Source organism: Monopterus albus, unplaced genomic scaffold (genome assembly GCF_001952655.1).
Source record: "Monopterus albus unplaced genomic scaffold, M_albus_1.0 scaffold19.1, whole genome shotgun sequence".
NCBI lineage: Eukaryota > Metazoa > Chordata > Actinopteri > Synbranchiformes > Synbranchidae > Monopterus > Monopterus albus.
The window spans coordinates 2664032-2679989 of record NW_018127899.1 but is presented as its reverse complement, the minus strand read 5'-3'; the positions used below and the strand labels follow the sequence as shown (position 1 = coordinate 2679989).

The 15958-nt window shown below is 43.1% G+C and overlaps 3 protein-coding genes and 1 long non-coding RNA gene across 5 annotated transcripts in view; 3 read left to right on the top strand and 1 right to left on the bottom strand.

The window, feature by feature from the left end:
* hyal4 (hyaluronidase 4) overlaps positions 1 to 1144 on the top strand; it is a 5563-nt gene extending 4419 nt beyond the window's left edge. The window contains 1 exon segment of the mRNA XM_020593371.1: positions 1116 to 1144. Within this exon segment, the coding sequence (XP_020449027.1) occupies positions 1116 to 1144 (29 nt within the window).
* Positions 1145 to 4246: 3102 nt separating this feature from the next.
* On the top strand, positions 4247 to 9009 carry LOC109956408 (hyaluronidase PH-20-like). The gene is made up of 4 exons (XM_020593500.1): positions 4247 to 4273; positions 5964 to 6876; positions 7559 to 7648; positions 8534 to 9009. Exons 2-4 carry the CDS (start codon positions 5971 to 5973, stop codon positions 8861 to 8863), a joined length of 1326 nt encoding a protein of 441 aa, XP_020449156.1. The 5' UTR covers positions 4247 to 4273; positions 5964 to 5970; the 3' UTR covers positions 8864 to 9009.
* On the bottom strand, positions 7845 to 8791 carry LOC109956413 (uncharacterized). The gene is made up of 3 exons (XR_002274401.1): positions 8702 to 8791; positions 8508 to 8623; positions 7845 to 8031 (listed from the first exon to the last, which is right to left on the bottom strand). It is a non-coding gene; the product is annotated as an uncharacterized LOC109956413 (long non-coding RNA).
* Positions 9010 to 10588: 1579 nt separating the features above from the next.
* On the top strand, positions 10589 to 13847 carry LOC109956407 (hyaluronidase PH-20-like). 2 transcript variants are annotated; one of them, XM_020593499.1, is made up of 4 exons: positions 10589 to 10885; positions 11476 to 12350; positions 12807 to 12896; positions 13363 to 13847. In XM_020593499.1, the coding sequence occupies exons 2-4, from the start codon at positions 11553 to 11555 to the stop codon at positions 13723 to 13725; spliced, it is 1251 nt and encodes a 416-aa protein (XP_020449155.1). In that variant the 5' UTR covers positions 10589 to 10885; positions 11476 to 11552; the 3' UTR covers positions 13726 to 13847. The 2 variants fall into 2 exon arrangements, with proteins under 2 accessions (XP_020449155.1, XP_020449154.1); XM_020593498.1 differs by having other exon boundaries at positions 10590 to 10885; positions 11417 to 12350.
* The last annotated feature ends 2111 nt before the right edge of the window (positions 13848 to 15958 follow it).

The window sequence follows — 15958 nt, the reverse complement described above, 5'->3', positions numbered from 1 at the left end:
TGCTGAACTTATTGCTGGTAAAAATGGTATGATGAGGTGATAAGAGCGACGTGTTAGACAGCATCTCCACCACCGTCATCAAAGCACTACATAAGGGAACATCTGTTGGAAGAACGGTGTTCATCCCTCCAGGAGGGTTCAGAGACCTGGAGAGTCAAGGTGGAGCTGTTCTGGTGCATGTGGGTGGCCCAGCACCTCACTGAGGGTTCATCTCAAGTCCCTTATAAGATGTTTCCTACGTCATCACACGACCTGGAATTCATTCTGGTCTACTGACGGCCGAGGATGTTCCAAGTCTCTCATATCAGCTCCGAGAAGCGAGGAGGCTGCTGGAGGAGACGTGACCATGGCATGATACATGATACACCATCCAGAAAGCCTTTTGTGAACTGACTTTTTATCAGACATCAGGTGGTGACTGGATGCTTCAGATGAATAATCAAAGGATGTCTCATGACGTTAACGTGTTTCCCCCGAGTCCTCTCTCCTCGCGTGGGTGGGACTAGGACATGAGGAAACAACGGTGCTTTAAGAGGCTTGTGACATACACTAAGACACTTTATGTTGGTTTATTCTTCAATACGACACCCGTCTGAGGTTTCTTTGGGCGTCACTGAGCGGCCATTAGAATAACTTCAGCTGAACACACAGCTGACGTTGCTGGTGAGTGGAGGAGGAAGAAACTGGTGGCCAGTAAATGAAAAGCTTTGATGTATAAAAGACTAAGGAGTGTAGTGGCACATGACACCACACAGGAGTTTTGTCAACTGTAATACATAAGCTAAAAGCTTTGTGCTTCAGTTGAATCACAGTAAAACCTGAATCACTGTAGGACGGTCCTGTAGCTTGTTTGATGGAGACACAACAGGCCTCTGTGGAAACCAAAGGGTGCTAATATGTAGGAATATAATCACTGATGCCGTTTTTTTTTTTAATGCCCTTAAAGAATTTCTGCTATTTTATTTCTGATGGTATGAAACACGTTGATTTTCACGTGACTGTATATGAAATGGTTGTTGTTTTGTACCATTGCTTATAGAGCTCACCAGGATGCAGCGTGTACAAGCTGTAAGTGCTTTGTGTCTAAATATTATGCATCTGTTCGTCCCTTTTAGCTGAGCTTGTTAGAAGTGTAGAGGATTAGGCCTGTTTCTCAGCGTGTATGTATATATTCACACAGGTTGATGTTATTTCACTAAGGAGGAAACAAATCAACACAGTTTCTGATTTAATTTCATCTCTGTGGCTGACAAACATCTGCTCTTTGTGAAGCGGATGTATAGTACTGTTGGTATGAACAAACACTGAACAGGAGGTAAAATAAGGCACATAGTGTATCTCAGTACACGACTCATTGGCTCACTCTGGTTCTTCATCGCCTACTTAAGGTGGTGGTTCCAATTTCGGGGCAAAGCTGAAATCCAGAGCAGTAAATGAAGAGTAATCTAATCTCCTGCAAAATATGACTGGAAGTAGAAAGCTGACTTGCGTCTGAGCACAGATTCGAGGTCTCTGACTACACTTATTTGTATCTGAGACAGCCTTGACATGAAACTGAATAGAAGTCTATCCAGAAATTCTATTCATCAGTTTGCTGTTACTTTTTGTGGAGCTTTCAGCTCTCATCAGCAGATGCAGTTTGCTCAGCTGTTATTCTTGCATGCACGTGGCTCACGTCACGTAAATACGATCAGTTTATGAGCTCGATGACGTTCACACCGGAGCAGAGTACCCGTCAGTTACAAACGTGAAGCATCAACACAGAAAGATCCGAATTGAGCATTAAGGTCTGTGACATGAACGTGGCCTATGGCTCCATGTGTAGGCGCACACACAGTGAATGACTTTGGCACAAGAGACGACTTTGCTCCTCGTCTCCTTCCAACAGCCATTTTGATGCAGTACGTTCCTGTGTCCTGCACTTACTGTATTTTTATTATCTTGAATGTAACCAAACATGGAAAAATGACTATAACTGATGAAAAACGTTACCTGAATTTAAATGCACTGCAAGTAAAGACTTTTCTTCAGCACACCTGTCGTTTTTTTCTTTTGTGCACACAAAGAGAAGTTCAGGGGAACTGTTGGCCGCCATGGTGGATCACCACAGAAACAACTTCCACTTTACAGACATATGAACAGCACATATGATGGGCATTAGAGCCTCACTAGTTTGACTGCAGACTTTGTCTTCTTAGTAAAATATAACCTGAGATGAAAACAGACATGAGCCTCAAATAAATAAGTCATTCACTGAGTCTTTACACATCTAAAGCTGGAAACCTGGATCTGTAGCAAATGCTGAGGGCAGAGAGATTACAGCCTCTGCTTTCTCACCAACAATGACTCATGAAACACTGCACACATCTAAAAACCTGAGACTGATTCATCTAAAGAAAACAAAGTAAAACAGATAATGGCCATCTGCAGCAGTGGCCCAACACATAATTTGATCCTAAACTTCAGGAGCTGCTCAAGTCATCTATCACTGATAGCAAACATTTGATATGTGACATAGAGGAAAAAAAACATCCTGATTAACTCTGTCTTTCCTGGACAACTTAAGATGCTTTTTACTTTTAAAATGGTTCATCTCCATTTCTAAGGTCAGTCATTAAAAGCTCAGAACAAACGAGTCTCTGTCGTGGATCAGCAACTGTGCCAATGCCAGAGCCGCACCACCGCCATGATGTCCAAAACAGATGGGTTCCCTTTACCTGTCAGTTATGAACCTCTTCATTAGTACAGTCTCATTAGGATTAAATAGTAAAGATGCCACAGCAGGTGCAGTTGGCATCAGTACAGGTAAACCTTACTGCAGGGCTGCAACTAACGATTACTTTCATTATCAAGTAACTGATCAAACTCTGACTATACGAGACCAAAACAATACAGTCTAAGGTGATGTTGTCCAGTGTCTTGTTTAGTCTGACCAACAGTATTAAACCTAAAGATATTCTAATTTATGTCATGTTAAGACAAGGAAGTGCAGGAAATACATTTAAAAAGTTGGAACCACCAACTGTTGTTTTCAGCTGAAAAACTTAAAACACTAATCAAAATAGTTTCAGGTTAAGTTTCTGCACCTTCGTCCAAAGGATACAATGAATATTACCTGATTTGACCAGCAACAAAACAAGAGGGTTCCCACTCATATGCCCACAAAGACACAGAAATTTAACAGGTAAGAAAACTCATCTGCATAGTATCAAAATGTCAGAAACCTGGTTCTCATTACTGTTAAAATGCCAAATATTTACAATAGAAGCATATTCAATTAAATCAAGCCAAACATAAATACTGATCCAACTAATAATTTAAAATGAGAAGTGAATGATTAAGGCTTGCTAACGAAACTCAAGGGCCTGCAAGATGACTGACACCAAACAAAGGCAGACTTTAAGTTGCTGTGTGCAAAAAGCAGAAGGTCAACATTCTGTGGTTCACTGCAACTGCACCCTACACACACCAACACAACGTAAACACAAGTGAAAATACCCGACCAAAAGAAACTCCTATGTCGAAGTAACATAACGCTTACCCTAACCATTAACACATAATGCGGTGTCACTGGTCATTTTCGCTTTAGCAGCTGATGACTAGTGTGAACACGCACATTATCTTTAATACATTTAAAACGCTACTTATGGGAATGGACACAAGAAAACATTACAATGGCAGCTTTCACAACCTGCAAAAGAAAATAATTACACAATGCTTTTATGGTGCAACATGTATGTAACTGTATCTATTGTTCTGTCACCTACACCAGCTTATACACGGTCAAGAAAGTAGGATTAAACTTGAATAAATCCCCTTGAAACTGAGCTTTTCATCATCTTAGTAGTTTTGGTCTTAAGTTTTTTCATCTACCCAACGTGTCTTACTTCTTTGTCACTGCTCAAACTGTCCTCTCTACCTCCTGCTGATGCTTTAAATGTTCATTACACTGATATTACATTACGATGCCTGAAACTTTTTATATTGACTTCGCTGTCTGCGTTCTTCTCTTTCTCTGTTGTGTCTAATTCTCTTAGTAAATTAAATTTAAATGTCATAAAAGTGATAAAAATTTTGTCAGCATACACCTGAGCGTGGCACCGGACCCTCATCTGACTGACTGAATGATGAGCCCAGGCCAAACATCAGCGCGTCGATCAGATAACGATCAATGAGACTGAAGAAACGGTTTCCTCCGACACATGAAGCAGCAGAAAACAGAGAGAGAAGCTCAGAGACAGAGACTTCAGTCCTCCACTGAAGACAGCAGCAGGTAAGAACCAATGATACCATGGCAAAAGATTTAAATACTGCATAACTGTTTACAATTCAATATCACCATTCTGGTGAGGTCAAGCAAATAATGGTGATAATGTGGACTCGGTCATGTGAACATCAGTTTTAATGTTTCTGCACATTTCTGAAGCAGCCGACTGCTGCTACAACATTTTAATTAGAGATAAAAACCTTGTTTCTGTGGGAAATAAAAAGCAGTTTGAGTTTATTAAATATTTAGCTACATGCATTTTGTCTCTACAACACTTTTGATTTGGCTTCACAGAGCTGAGAGCTGTACAGACAGACCAAAATGGCAGTAGATTACAAATGGACTGCATCTGAAATCATTCACCGCTCACCAAACTTGGCGTTCGAAGGCCTGATATGCTGTGTGTTGGCCATTCTGTAGCGGTGTCCCGATGCTCAGTCTATCCTCTACACAGTGCACTCAAAAGCAGCGAAAGCTCTAGACAGCTGTGTAGAAGGTATGGACATTACTTTCTACTAAAAATCCTACAGCGCAATGTTTTATCGGTGGTAAAATTACAGTCGAGCAGCTCTACAGGTGTTAGTGATGGCACAAAAGAATAGTGAGCGTCCAACTTTCAATTTACTGTTCACTATTACTCAACTTATACAAGGAGTAGTGACTGAGGGTGGGATTTCGGACATAGCCACAGTCACATAAAAATTACACTAAATTAATTAACATCAGTTACACACAGTACAAACACACCGGGGCATGAGGAGTAGAAAGAGTCCGTCTAAAGCAGCCGCGTTCCCCTGTGCAATGAAAATCCTTTAAATGTGGTGTTTGAATGCCTGATGTAAAGGCATCATTTATTAAAAACCCAGGGTGCAGAGTATAAACATGCAGGTTTGCCAGTAAAGTTGTGTATTATCTACCAACAAACTGGATTAAATTATTTGTATAAGAGTAAAGGCTCACTGAGCAACCAAAAAAGAAAACCCTGTACAGTTTAGGAATAAACAAGACAGGTGACAACTGAAATGAACAGACCACCACCCAGCAGGGCCTCATCAGGGCCGAGTCTCCAGAGCAGCGTCAGGTCTCCTTTGTCGGAGGAAGACACATCCTCCTTACAAACCAGATCCCCTCACTATGTTCAACCCGCTGTGTCCGACCAGCTGTGTCAGACCAGCTGTGTCGTCCTCATGAAGCCATTCAGTGACCTAGAGCTGCAGCCAGGAGTCAGTTCACTGGTAGAAAATGAACCTCAGCTATTTAGAAGCAACAGTCACCGACATGTTCTGGTTCCACCTTCTTTAATGTGAGGAGCTGATGCTTTTCTTTGTCAGACATGAGAATCAGCTGAGTCTCTGTGGATCTGCTGGTTGGACACAACAAGACATGTGGAGACGCCACCTTTGGCTCTGGAGAGTCACAGTGGGACATCTTACCAGTGTCTGACATTCTGGGGATAAACAAATCAATCAGATCATCAGGACGGTGATCAGCTGATTGATCAGTGACCCCACTGGGTCTCCACTCAGTCTGGAGTTTCCTCTCATCCTTCACCATCTGTATGTTTGTTTCATATCTTAGAAAGGGAGCACTCATATGGTGAGTTCTCCTTATGAACTTAGAGGTGGAGCGCACAGGGTGAAGGTGTCTGGGATTACATTGGGACTAAGTTGTTGTTGTCTTTCTTCTCTTTGTCCAGAGCTATCATGATGGCCTCACCCTTTCTGTTCTATGTCGCCCTCTGTATCGCCACCGTGCTCACCCTGCCACCTACTGAGCCGCCGCTGATCCATGACCACCCCTTCGTGGCCATATGGAACGCCCCCACCGACCGCTGCCAACAGCTTCATATTCCGCTGGACACCGCAGCCTTCCAAGCAGTGACCACACCCAAAGCCACATCCGGTCAGTTCCTCACCATCTTCTACGAGGACCGCCTCGGTCTCTACCCTAAAGTCGACATCATCAAGCGCAAGCGCTACAAAGGTGGAGTGCCCCAAAATGGCAACCTGACGGAACATCTGGCCAAGGCCCAAAGTCAGATTGATCACTACATCTCCCAGGATTCCTCTCCTGGTCTGGCTGTCATCGACTGGGAGTCCTGGCGCCCCTTGTGGGACCAGAACTGGGGATCGAAACGTATTTATCAGAAACTGTCCATCTCTCATGCCCTAGAAATAGCCCCATTTTTATCCTTTAAGCAAATTTCCAAACTGGCAAGGAGCCAGTTCCAGAGTGCCAGCCGGCGCTTCATGGAGAGAACCATCAGCCTTGGTATCGGTGAGCGCCCAAGCCGCCGCTGGGGCTTCTATCTGTTCCCCGACTGCTACAACTACGGCTGGGACAAGCCCAGCTACACGGGTAAGTGCTCTGAGAAGATCCAGAAGCAGAACAACCAGATGCTGTGGCTGTGGGAGCACAGCACCGCCCTCTTCCCCTCTGTCTACCTTCACCTGACTCTGAGGAACTCCCCCCGTGCTGCACTTTATGTCCGCAATCGTATCCAGGAAGCGCTGAGGGTGGCGGCACTACCTAAACGTCCATACACGGTGCCAATCTACGTCTACTCCAGACCACTGTACCGGGACCAGACGAGGCAGTTCCAGAGCCAGGTGGGTCTGTTTGGCCACTTAGGAGTTACTGTGAACTGACCTTAACTTTGGTGATTCAGTTGGCAGCAGACTGTGTCCACAGGTGCTTCCCTGCTGGAACATTCAGGTCCATCTAAGACTTTCAAGCTGGCTGCATGACAGCTCTGCATTCATGTGCTGCCTGAAAATCAAAAGTGGAAAGACAAAGTAATGCTGACATTGAACATCAAGGTTCATTCTTGACCTTGACAAAAATAACCACATGTCAGAGACTTCCTCAGCAGATGAAATATAAATCAAGAGTTATGTCTAAAAGCTGACTGACATCATCTCATCCAGGCCTGGCAGCAATTATATGGCACAGCCCGAGTTCCCATATTTATGGCAAGTGGTCCAAAGTGGCATAAATGCATGTTAATAATATTTAACATACGCTAAATACATACAAATCCTTATTCTGTATAAGCTGCATTACATTCTTCTGTGCTCCGTGTGGGATTCAAACCTGAGAACTAGTCTTAGAATTAAACATTTAATTACAAGAGTAATTAAATGATTATGTATCAGCAGCAAGTTTCACACCTCTAAAGGTTGATTTCTAATTGAAATAGCTTGAAGAAAGGAAATCTATGTAAAAAAATGTGACGAGTATTTGTGTTTGTTAGGGAAGTATTCTACCTCCGCGTGTCTGGTTCTGTTTCAGGCAGACCTGGTGAGCACTGTAGGAGAGTCTGCAGCTCTGGGAGCGTCAGGAGTCGTCATGTGGGGAGGAACCAAAGACTACAACAACAAGGTGACCACACTTTTCTTTCTATTCACTGGTTGGACTGGTCTGCTCACAGTCACTAAAGGACAGTCTGTTCAATTCTATCTTAAACCACACAGCACCGTATATGTTTAAGAAGTGCCGTCGTCATTTCTTCTGTGGATACTGGCTGAGATAAAACAGTGGGAAACCGGAAACCATCATGAACTTGAGGACGTGTCTCTTAAGCCATGGTGAAATACTGTAACGCTCTTCACAGATGACCAGGCCTGAATCAGCAAAAATACAAACAACCAAACCACCTTTGTTTCCTCTTTTTGGAGGAAGCTGCCTCAAGTGTTTATCTGTGCTGACAGATGTAGGAAGGAACTGTTTCAGCTTCATCTGACTGTTCAAATTCAGTTCTTTAACTGAAAAGAAGGAAAAAGTATATCAGACATGTCCTTTTTTAAATTTGACTTTTTAGCACAGACTGAATGTCAGCACTAACTGGACTGTGCAGTTAGGCATTAAAAACTGCTCATAATATGACTCATTCTAAACAAGTAAAATATAAAATAGGCATTTTTCTCTGTGTATGGATTTTTTTCTCTCAAATTAAAAGCGTGGGACATTTGCAGAGCAGATAACGTACAGACACTTTTTATTTATATAGCCCAATCTCACAAATAACTAATTTGCCTCAAGGGGCATTAAAATCTGTACAGCACAGGCTCTTCTGTTCTTAGAGCCTAGAACTGGATAAAGAAAAACCCCAAAAAACTTAATGGCAAAAAACAAAACTGGTGTTTTCTAAGGAGGAAAACCAGCTCTCTTCCAACTATACATTCGTTTTACACTACACTAACAGAGCTTTTCTTTATTTCCTGATACACCTGCGTCTCACCTGTAAACCCCACTGTCCCCCTGCAGGCTGCCTGTCAGGCTCTGTCCGAGTACCTGACGTCCACCTTCAACCCATACATCGCCAACGTGACGGCGGCCGCCATGCTCTGCAGCGAGCTGTTGTGCCAGGGGAAAGGCCGCTGCGTCAGGAAGAACTATGACTCTGCCATCTACCTGCACCTGAACCCCACCTACTTCAGCATCATGCGGGCCAACCGGAAGTACGTAGCGGTCGGTCTTCCCACCGCCGCCGACATCGACGCCTGGGCCCAAAACTTCACCTGTCAGTGCTACGCAGGACGGAGCTGTTCACCCAAACTGGTGCATCCAACCAAGATCAGAAGCATCTGGGTTTAACCTGCGAGGACAGCGTTCCCAGCAGTGTGAGCCCGCAGCTGATTATGTGGTTATTAATGCAATGAAACTAGGCTACTGCTGATGATCTGATAACATTATGCCCTCCTTTACAATACGTACATCACAAAGCTTTATTTTTAAAAATACTGGGGAAAAAAATCATTTTACATCATTAAGTGTAGTTTTCAAATCAGACAATGATATGTTTGTACTGAAACTATACAGGTGGTCTAATAAAAGCTTTTGCTTCACTTTTTGGCTTGTTTTCTCTTGAAACTACAGTAAGTAGTTTCACTGTATTTGCCAAATTAAAGTAATCGAGTATAAAGGAGAGTTTGCGCCCTCGTCTTGCAACAAACGCGTGGCAGGCAGAGCGTCTATGTTTCCCAAGTTCTTACCTGCGCATTTACCGTTTTCATGACACGTGCATCGAGCAGCAGTTTGTGGACTTCGCGCCGACAGGTGCGTCCAGATGAAAATGGGGTGTGTCCAGGTAAATTTTGAGCGTGTTATGCTGCGCGCCTGTCTAGGTGCGTGCACAATGCTCGTGCACTGCGCTTGTTATACCCTGGGACGCGCTTGCGCAGGACAAGCGAAACTTAAAAAAAAAAAAGATTACATTGTGTTCACTGGGTGTTGTGCACATCTATAATATGTATTTATAATATCATTTATTATAAATACGGAAACGGATCTGCTCGACGCCTTCACCCCTTAAGAAACAAGTATAGTGCAATAAGAATAAGTGAGGTGAATGCTTAGGAGCACAGTACTGGAGTCTGGCACCCCAACCTCTAGATGGCAGTGTACATGAAAACGCACATGAGCAAACAGGAAGTACTTGAGCAAAGGACCACTGCCAAATGTGCAGGAGTTGGCAACGTCATTTCCCCTGGGGCCTGCTGATTAAAACTGATTACAACAATCAGGAAGTTTAAAATGTAAGGTGAACTGAGTGAGGTTATTTTTGTATGGTGGTAGGTAGGGGCCGTTGTGAGCCACACTCCAGTCTGGAAGGTGGCGGTAATGGACCTAAAGCTGGTTGCCAACCGCCATTAAAAAAAATAGCTGAAGAAGAAGAAGGAAGTTTAAAATTCTGACAAGTTGTTGTGCATTTTATTGTTATAAGATAATCTCAAGCAGTGTTCACTTTGTGAAAAACAAAACTTTAGACCAGTGCATTTATGTAAAAATAATAGCAGAAAACTTTAAAAAGTTTTCTGTTTACCTACAGCAAATTCTGCCAGTGTTTTCTGTGAACATATTAATTCAACTTAAATATATTTATGCGGCCTTCTTCTGTACAACACGCTCACAAATAGAGCCAGCTTCAGCTACTTTCCACAGAACTTAGTTGGCAACACTGCCTAGAAGTGTAGGAGAGGTAGGGCCTTTTACTTGTTTGTGCTCATGGTCTCATAATCCCTCTATGGTTTCAGCGCATTGCTGCTCTAGACAGAATACTGTTATTAATAAAATATAAAGACTAATCATTAATCATAAGGAACTGATGGCAGAACTGTTAAGAATAACGGTGCTGATCAAATCTGAGCGATACCTGCAGAGAACCGTGACAAAAGTCTTGTTTCAGTCACAGAATGTGATGGTTCAACAGGCAGGTGTAACCTTTGATGTGTCACAGTGGGAAAACCACAGGTGGAAATAATGAGATGAATAATTAACATATCACATTTAGCTTCAGGCTTTTGTCACATATGGAGCCATAAGGCAACACCTCCTGCGGTCACTGGCCCCTGAATCCTCTGTTGCAGTTTTTAATAAAGCTGCTTCAAAGAGAGTTTGAAGGTTTCATCACTCTTTAAAAGTAACATTTTCTGACATAATGGGAAAATCTGAGATGTGGTTTTAATTGAAAAAAGAAATGTAAAATTCTGGTGGTTGTGAAGATGTCAGAATGCAACTTTTAAATTAGGAAGAAAACATCTCACAGTAACAATCAGTTTGGGGCCTGCTGATTTCCTTCTAACACTTTGGACATCGACTATTTCTTTATTAAACCAGGTAAGCTGCTGAGCAGGTGTGAGGCCTTTTGTTAGCATTACACCTAATACTTCAATCCTACAAATCAGAAAAAAAGCATCTTACTTTTGATGGTTTCCCACTATAGAAACAACCATGCTAGCAGCTAACATGCTCAGTCACTATGCTAACATACTAATGTTTAGCATGTATATTTTGACTACTCAGCATGTTATAATCTTGGCTATAAGACAGTATTGTACTCACTGACATTTAAGGGGTTAAGAGTGTCTAAATTCTGATTTATATCTGTAATAGTTTTAACATACTGTACAGTAGATATTTTGAACATTTGTGTCTGTAAACTTCTGGATGTGCCAAAAACATGTTTTTTATTTATGTGATATCCATTTGGTGAAATTTGTCATTTTCAAAAGACAAAAAGGGACAAAAAGAGTAAAAGTAGTTTGAAAGCTACAGCTCTGAAATTCTGACAGTCTATTCACTTCTGAGCTGCAGCAACTCATTCTAGCCTCTAAACCTTCCTGACTTTGCTTTTTTTTCCCCTCACAGATCAAGTTACTGATTCAAAATGAACCCAGTCAAACTGCATGTCTCCATTTTCATCTCAGTGTTGACCCTAGTGACCTCTGGCCAGGCTTTACCGAGGACACCCCCTCCATTGCGCCCTGGCCACCCCTTCCTGTTCATGTGGAATGCTCCGACCGAGCTGTGCGAGAGCCGCTTCGGCATGCCTCTCGACCTCTCCTACTTCCACTATGTCAGCAGCACGCTAAAAACGGCAACCAACCAGAGCATCTCCATATTCTACACTGACCGCTTTGGCATCTTCCCCTATGTGGACGAAAACACTGGTGAGATATACGATGAGGGTCTGCCACAGCTGATAGACTTACAGGAGCACCATGAGTTGGCCGAGGATGACATCAAGTACTACATCCCTGTTGACCAGCCGGGCCTTGCTGTGCTCGACCTTGAGGAGTGGAGGCCGCAGTGGGTCCGAAACTGGGGAACCAAAAACGTATATCAACAAATTTCCATCGAAATGGTCAAGAAGAAGAGTGCAACCTTGTCTAACGAGGAGGCAGAGGAGCGGGCAAAGATCATGTTTGAACACGCAGCCAAGGCGTACTTCCTCCGCTCCATCCACATTGGGAAAAAACTGAGGCCCCACAAACTCTGGGGTTACTACCTGTACCCTGAGTGCTACAACTACGAGTACAAACAGGACATGGTGGGCTTCACTGGAGAGTGTCCCACCACTGAGAAGGACAGGAATGACGAGTGCAAACAGTCCACTGTCCTCTTTCCATCTATTTACGTGGAGATGTTGCTCAGAGACTCTCAGCAGGCCCGGCTGTTTGTCCGCCATCGCATCCAGGAGGCCATGAGGGTGTCGACACTCCCCAACAGCTCCTACTCCATCCCAGTCTATGCCTACATCCGCCCCTTGTACAAAGACAGCACCAATGACTATATGTCAGAGGTCAGACATGCTGGTACACAAGAAACTAGGCACAATGTATACTGATGTAACATCAAACTAAGGCCACAGAAAATACTAATTTCTGATTGGCTCACCATGGGTTAAACTGACTGCAGACACATTTTAAAACATGGAGAGGGATTTAGACCTAGCTGAGAGGCTGCGGGTTGTCTCCTAACCAAAAAGTTTGCGGTTCAATTCCCAGCTTCTCCTGTCAGTCTCCTTGAACAAGACACTGAAGCCCCAGCTGCTCCCGGTGAAGTCACTGGTGTGTGAATGTGAATGGGTAAATGGCCAAATAGTGTGAAAGCTCTTTGTGTGCTGCAATGCGTAGAACAGCGCTACACAAGTACAAGACCATTTCCTTTGTTCCTCTCCTCAGTGCATTATCACCTGCATGTCACTGCATGAGATGGTGCTTGTTTCTGATCGATAATTTACTGTGTCATTTTGCAGTTTGATCTGGTCAACACCATCGGAGAAGCTGCTGCTCTTGGTGCTGCTGGCGTGGTTTCCTGGGGAGACATGAACCTCACAGATTTAGAGGTATAAAGGGAAAATATTCTGGGGTACATCCCAAGTCTCTTATATGATCGTACCTCTCTCCTCAATCCTGGCACAACCAGAACACCTTCCGAGCCAATCGAAGACATCCCAAGTATCTCCTCTGAGAAGTGAGGAGGCTGCCTGGAGGAGCCATGACTGAGGATACAGAAGTCCATCCTTTGTGGAAGAGTTTTGTGAACCAACATGCCGCTTTACTGGAAATCAGCTGGTGATCGGATACTTAAGATGAAGGATCATCTCTAAAGATGTTTTCTTTATTCCTCTCTCCTTCACTGTTTCCTCACATCTTGCGTGGATGGGACTAAGTGAAGGAAAACTGGATATACAGTATATAGGAGCCTTGGGATGTGCCTATGGGGTTCTCTGGGAAGGTTTTAAACTTCTACTTCTGTTTACAACATTATTTAACAACCACAAAGTGACTTAATATCCCACAATTCCCTAGGACTCCTGCTTTGGTGCAGGACGCCACCTGGAACAAGTCATGAACCCATACATCCTGAATGTCTCCACGGCAACGCAGCTCTGCAGTAAGGCGCTCTGCCAGGGCCAAGGTCGCTGCGTGAGGAAGCGCTGGAATGACGATGTCTTCCTCCACCTCAACCCGTGCCGTTACCGGATCCGACGGCACCGCCATGGCCGCCCACTGACTGTGAGAGGCGGCCTCTCACAGGATGACATTGACTGGTTCGACCGTAACTTTGACTGCATGTGCTACAGCGAGGAGCCGTGCAGGTCAGTCCTGACACTCAACGTCGTCCATGAACACGCCTTGTCCCCTCCTGCTGGTGGTGATGCTACTGTCTGAAGTATATTATGATGTAAATATAAAATTAAAAACAAACATGATGCATATGTTGCAGGATATGTGGGTGCACGCAATATGACAATTCCCTGCTATGGTGTTATTTTTAACTGGTTTTACTCGTCTTCATTAAAGATATTTTAAAAGATAAAAAATTTTTAAAATATTTTCTTAGTCTCATTCATTTAGTTATAGTCATGGCTGAATTAACCTGCTAGAGGAGGAGGAGGCTGTGAAACGCTGCTTTTCAGCCTGGTGTTAAGCTCCTCATCATAGACAGCTACTTTATCTTTAGGAAGATCTCCCATGTGAGCACAATATATCCTAAAATAGGGTTTAAATTTTATATAGTGTTCCTTATATGAGACCCCAGAGGGACTAATACACTTTCTAATAAAGGGATCCCAATTATTCAACCCTAACCTTGATATGGGGAGGGAATAAAGGACATTTTCACACATTGTAAGAGGCTGTGACAGTTAATTTTTAAAAAGAGCTGGTACTGTACGATAGGGAGGGTTTACCTGAGAAAAAGTCTGAGCTGCACTGGAGGCTTTTGTCCGGCAGAAGGAGACAGAGTCCGTTTCCTTCCCACTTCAGCCTGTTGTAATTATGGTTTCACTGACAGACGCATCCTGCCACAACTTATTCACTCCGTCGTGTTTCTTGGTTCTTTGAAAGGTGACACATCGAAACAAGCGACAACCATTAAAGACCTTCAAAGTTAGATTTTCCTTCCAACAATCGACACCAAACAGGCCTTCTTACAAAGTAGGCAGGACTGGCTGCACATCTAATAACAAAGGGAGTGTGGGGCCCAGCGGTTACAGAACAGCTGTGGCGATCACTTCCAGTCAGACCAAGTGTCTTCACATGTCACACTGCTTTACTGTTTGCCACAATGAAAACAATAAGCTGCAGATCATACTGTGCAATAAACCGGCTCCTTTCTCACAACTACCAACACGGATACAGACCCGTCCACTGCAGGAGTCGTGTGTAGTTTGCAGTGAATGAATAATTCCTTTGTGGGTCTTTGTGCCCTGAGTTTTTTCCTCTCAGCTGTAAAAGTCCCTCCTCCTCACCCTGAGATTAATTACCTGAGCGGCATAATTGACGTAAACAGACCTCACAGCAGCGTAACTCATTTGATTGGCAGGTAATTGGCAAATAAGAAGGTGGAGGGCGGGGCATCTGTGTTTGGTTGGATGGAATCGGAGCAGGTTTACTGAGTGAAGTTGTGTTGTTTAACGTTTGTACCATGCATTCACGGTGCATACCGGTTTGTAATATAACTAAGTAGGCTACATTTACTCAAGTATTGTATATAAGTACATTTTGAGGTATTTGTACTTTACTCGAGTATTTTATTTTCTGTTTCTTCATACTTCTGTACATTTTAGAAGCAAATACTTTTACTCCACTAGCTTTATTTATTTAATAACTTTAGTTACTAGCGTTAGTTACTTTTCAGAATCAGAATACCTGTGCAAAATACAATATAGTTGACTGAATGTATTAATCCCTGGTGGGAAATTCACACAATTCCCAGCAGTACTTCAAAGTGTAAATTTAAACGGTAAAATGAGCTCTACCTTTACCAGCTGTAGCATTAAATGTGACAGTCATTACAGGAATTTAATATATTAATTTGAAGTGTGCTATTCTGCATGATGAGTACTTTTACTTTGAGTGGGCTACATTAAGTATATTTTGATGCCAATACTTTTGTGGTTCTACTTAAGTAATATTCTGAATGCAGGACCTTTACTTGTAACAGAGTATTTTTATACTGTGATAGTGTTACTTTTACTTAAATAAAAATTCTGAGAACTTCACCACTGGCACTGTACACACTGGCGATGTGTTGTGTGGAGAGCCCTGGCATAAAGTCTCTGTGTGAAAGTTTAAAAAAGTCCATGTACCAGAACTAAGTAAAACTGTATGAATAAACAGCCTACAGTGTTCATTGTAAAGTACAACACGTTCTGTAGTGCCTGGAATGTGCAGAGTTCAGTAATGAAACACACTCTTTGTGCAGTGAATGAGTAAGATTTTATGTCTGGCTTCGTTTCACATCCTCTCATCCATATTCAGGACTCATCAGCATCAGCCGGTCTTTCAGACGAACCCAGCACTGCTCTGATGAACAGCCAGACTGTTGTGTGCTGTATGAATATTTCATGTCTGGAATGGTTTCTGCAGTGACCTGGAAGTTTGACAGAACTTCCCATAG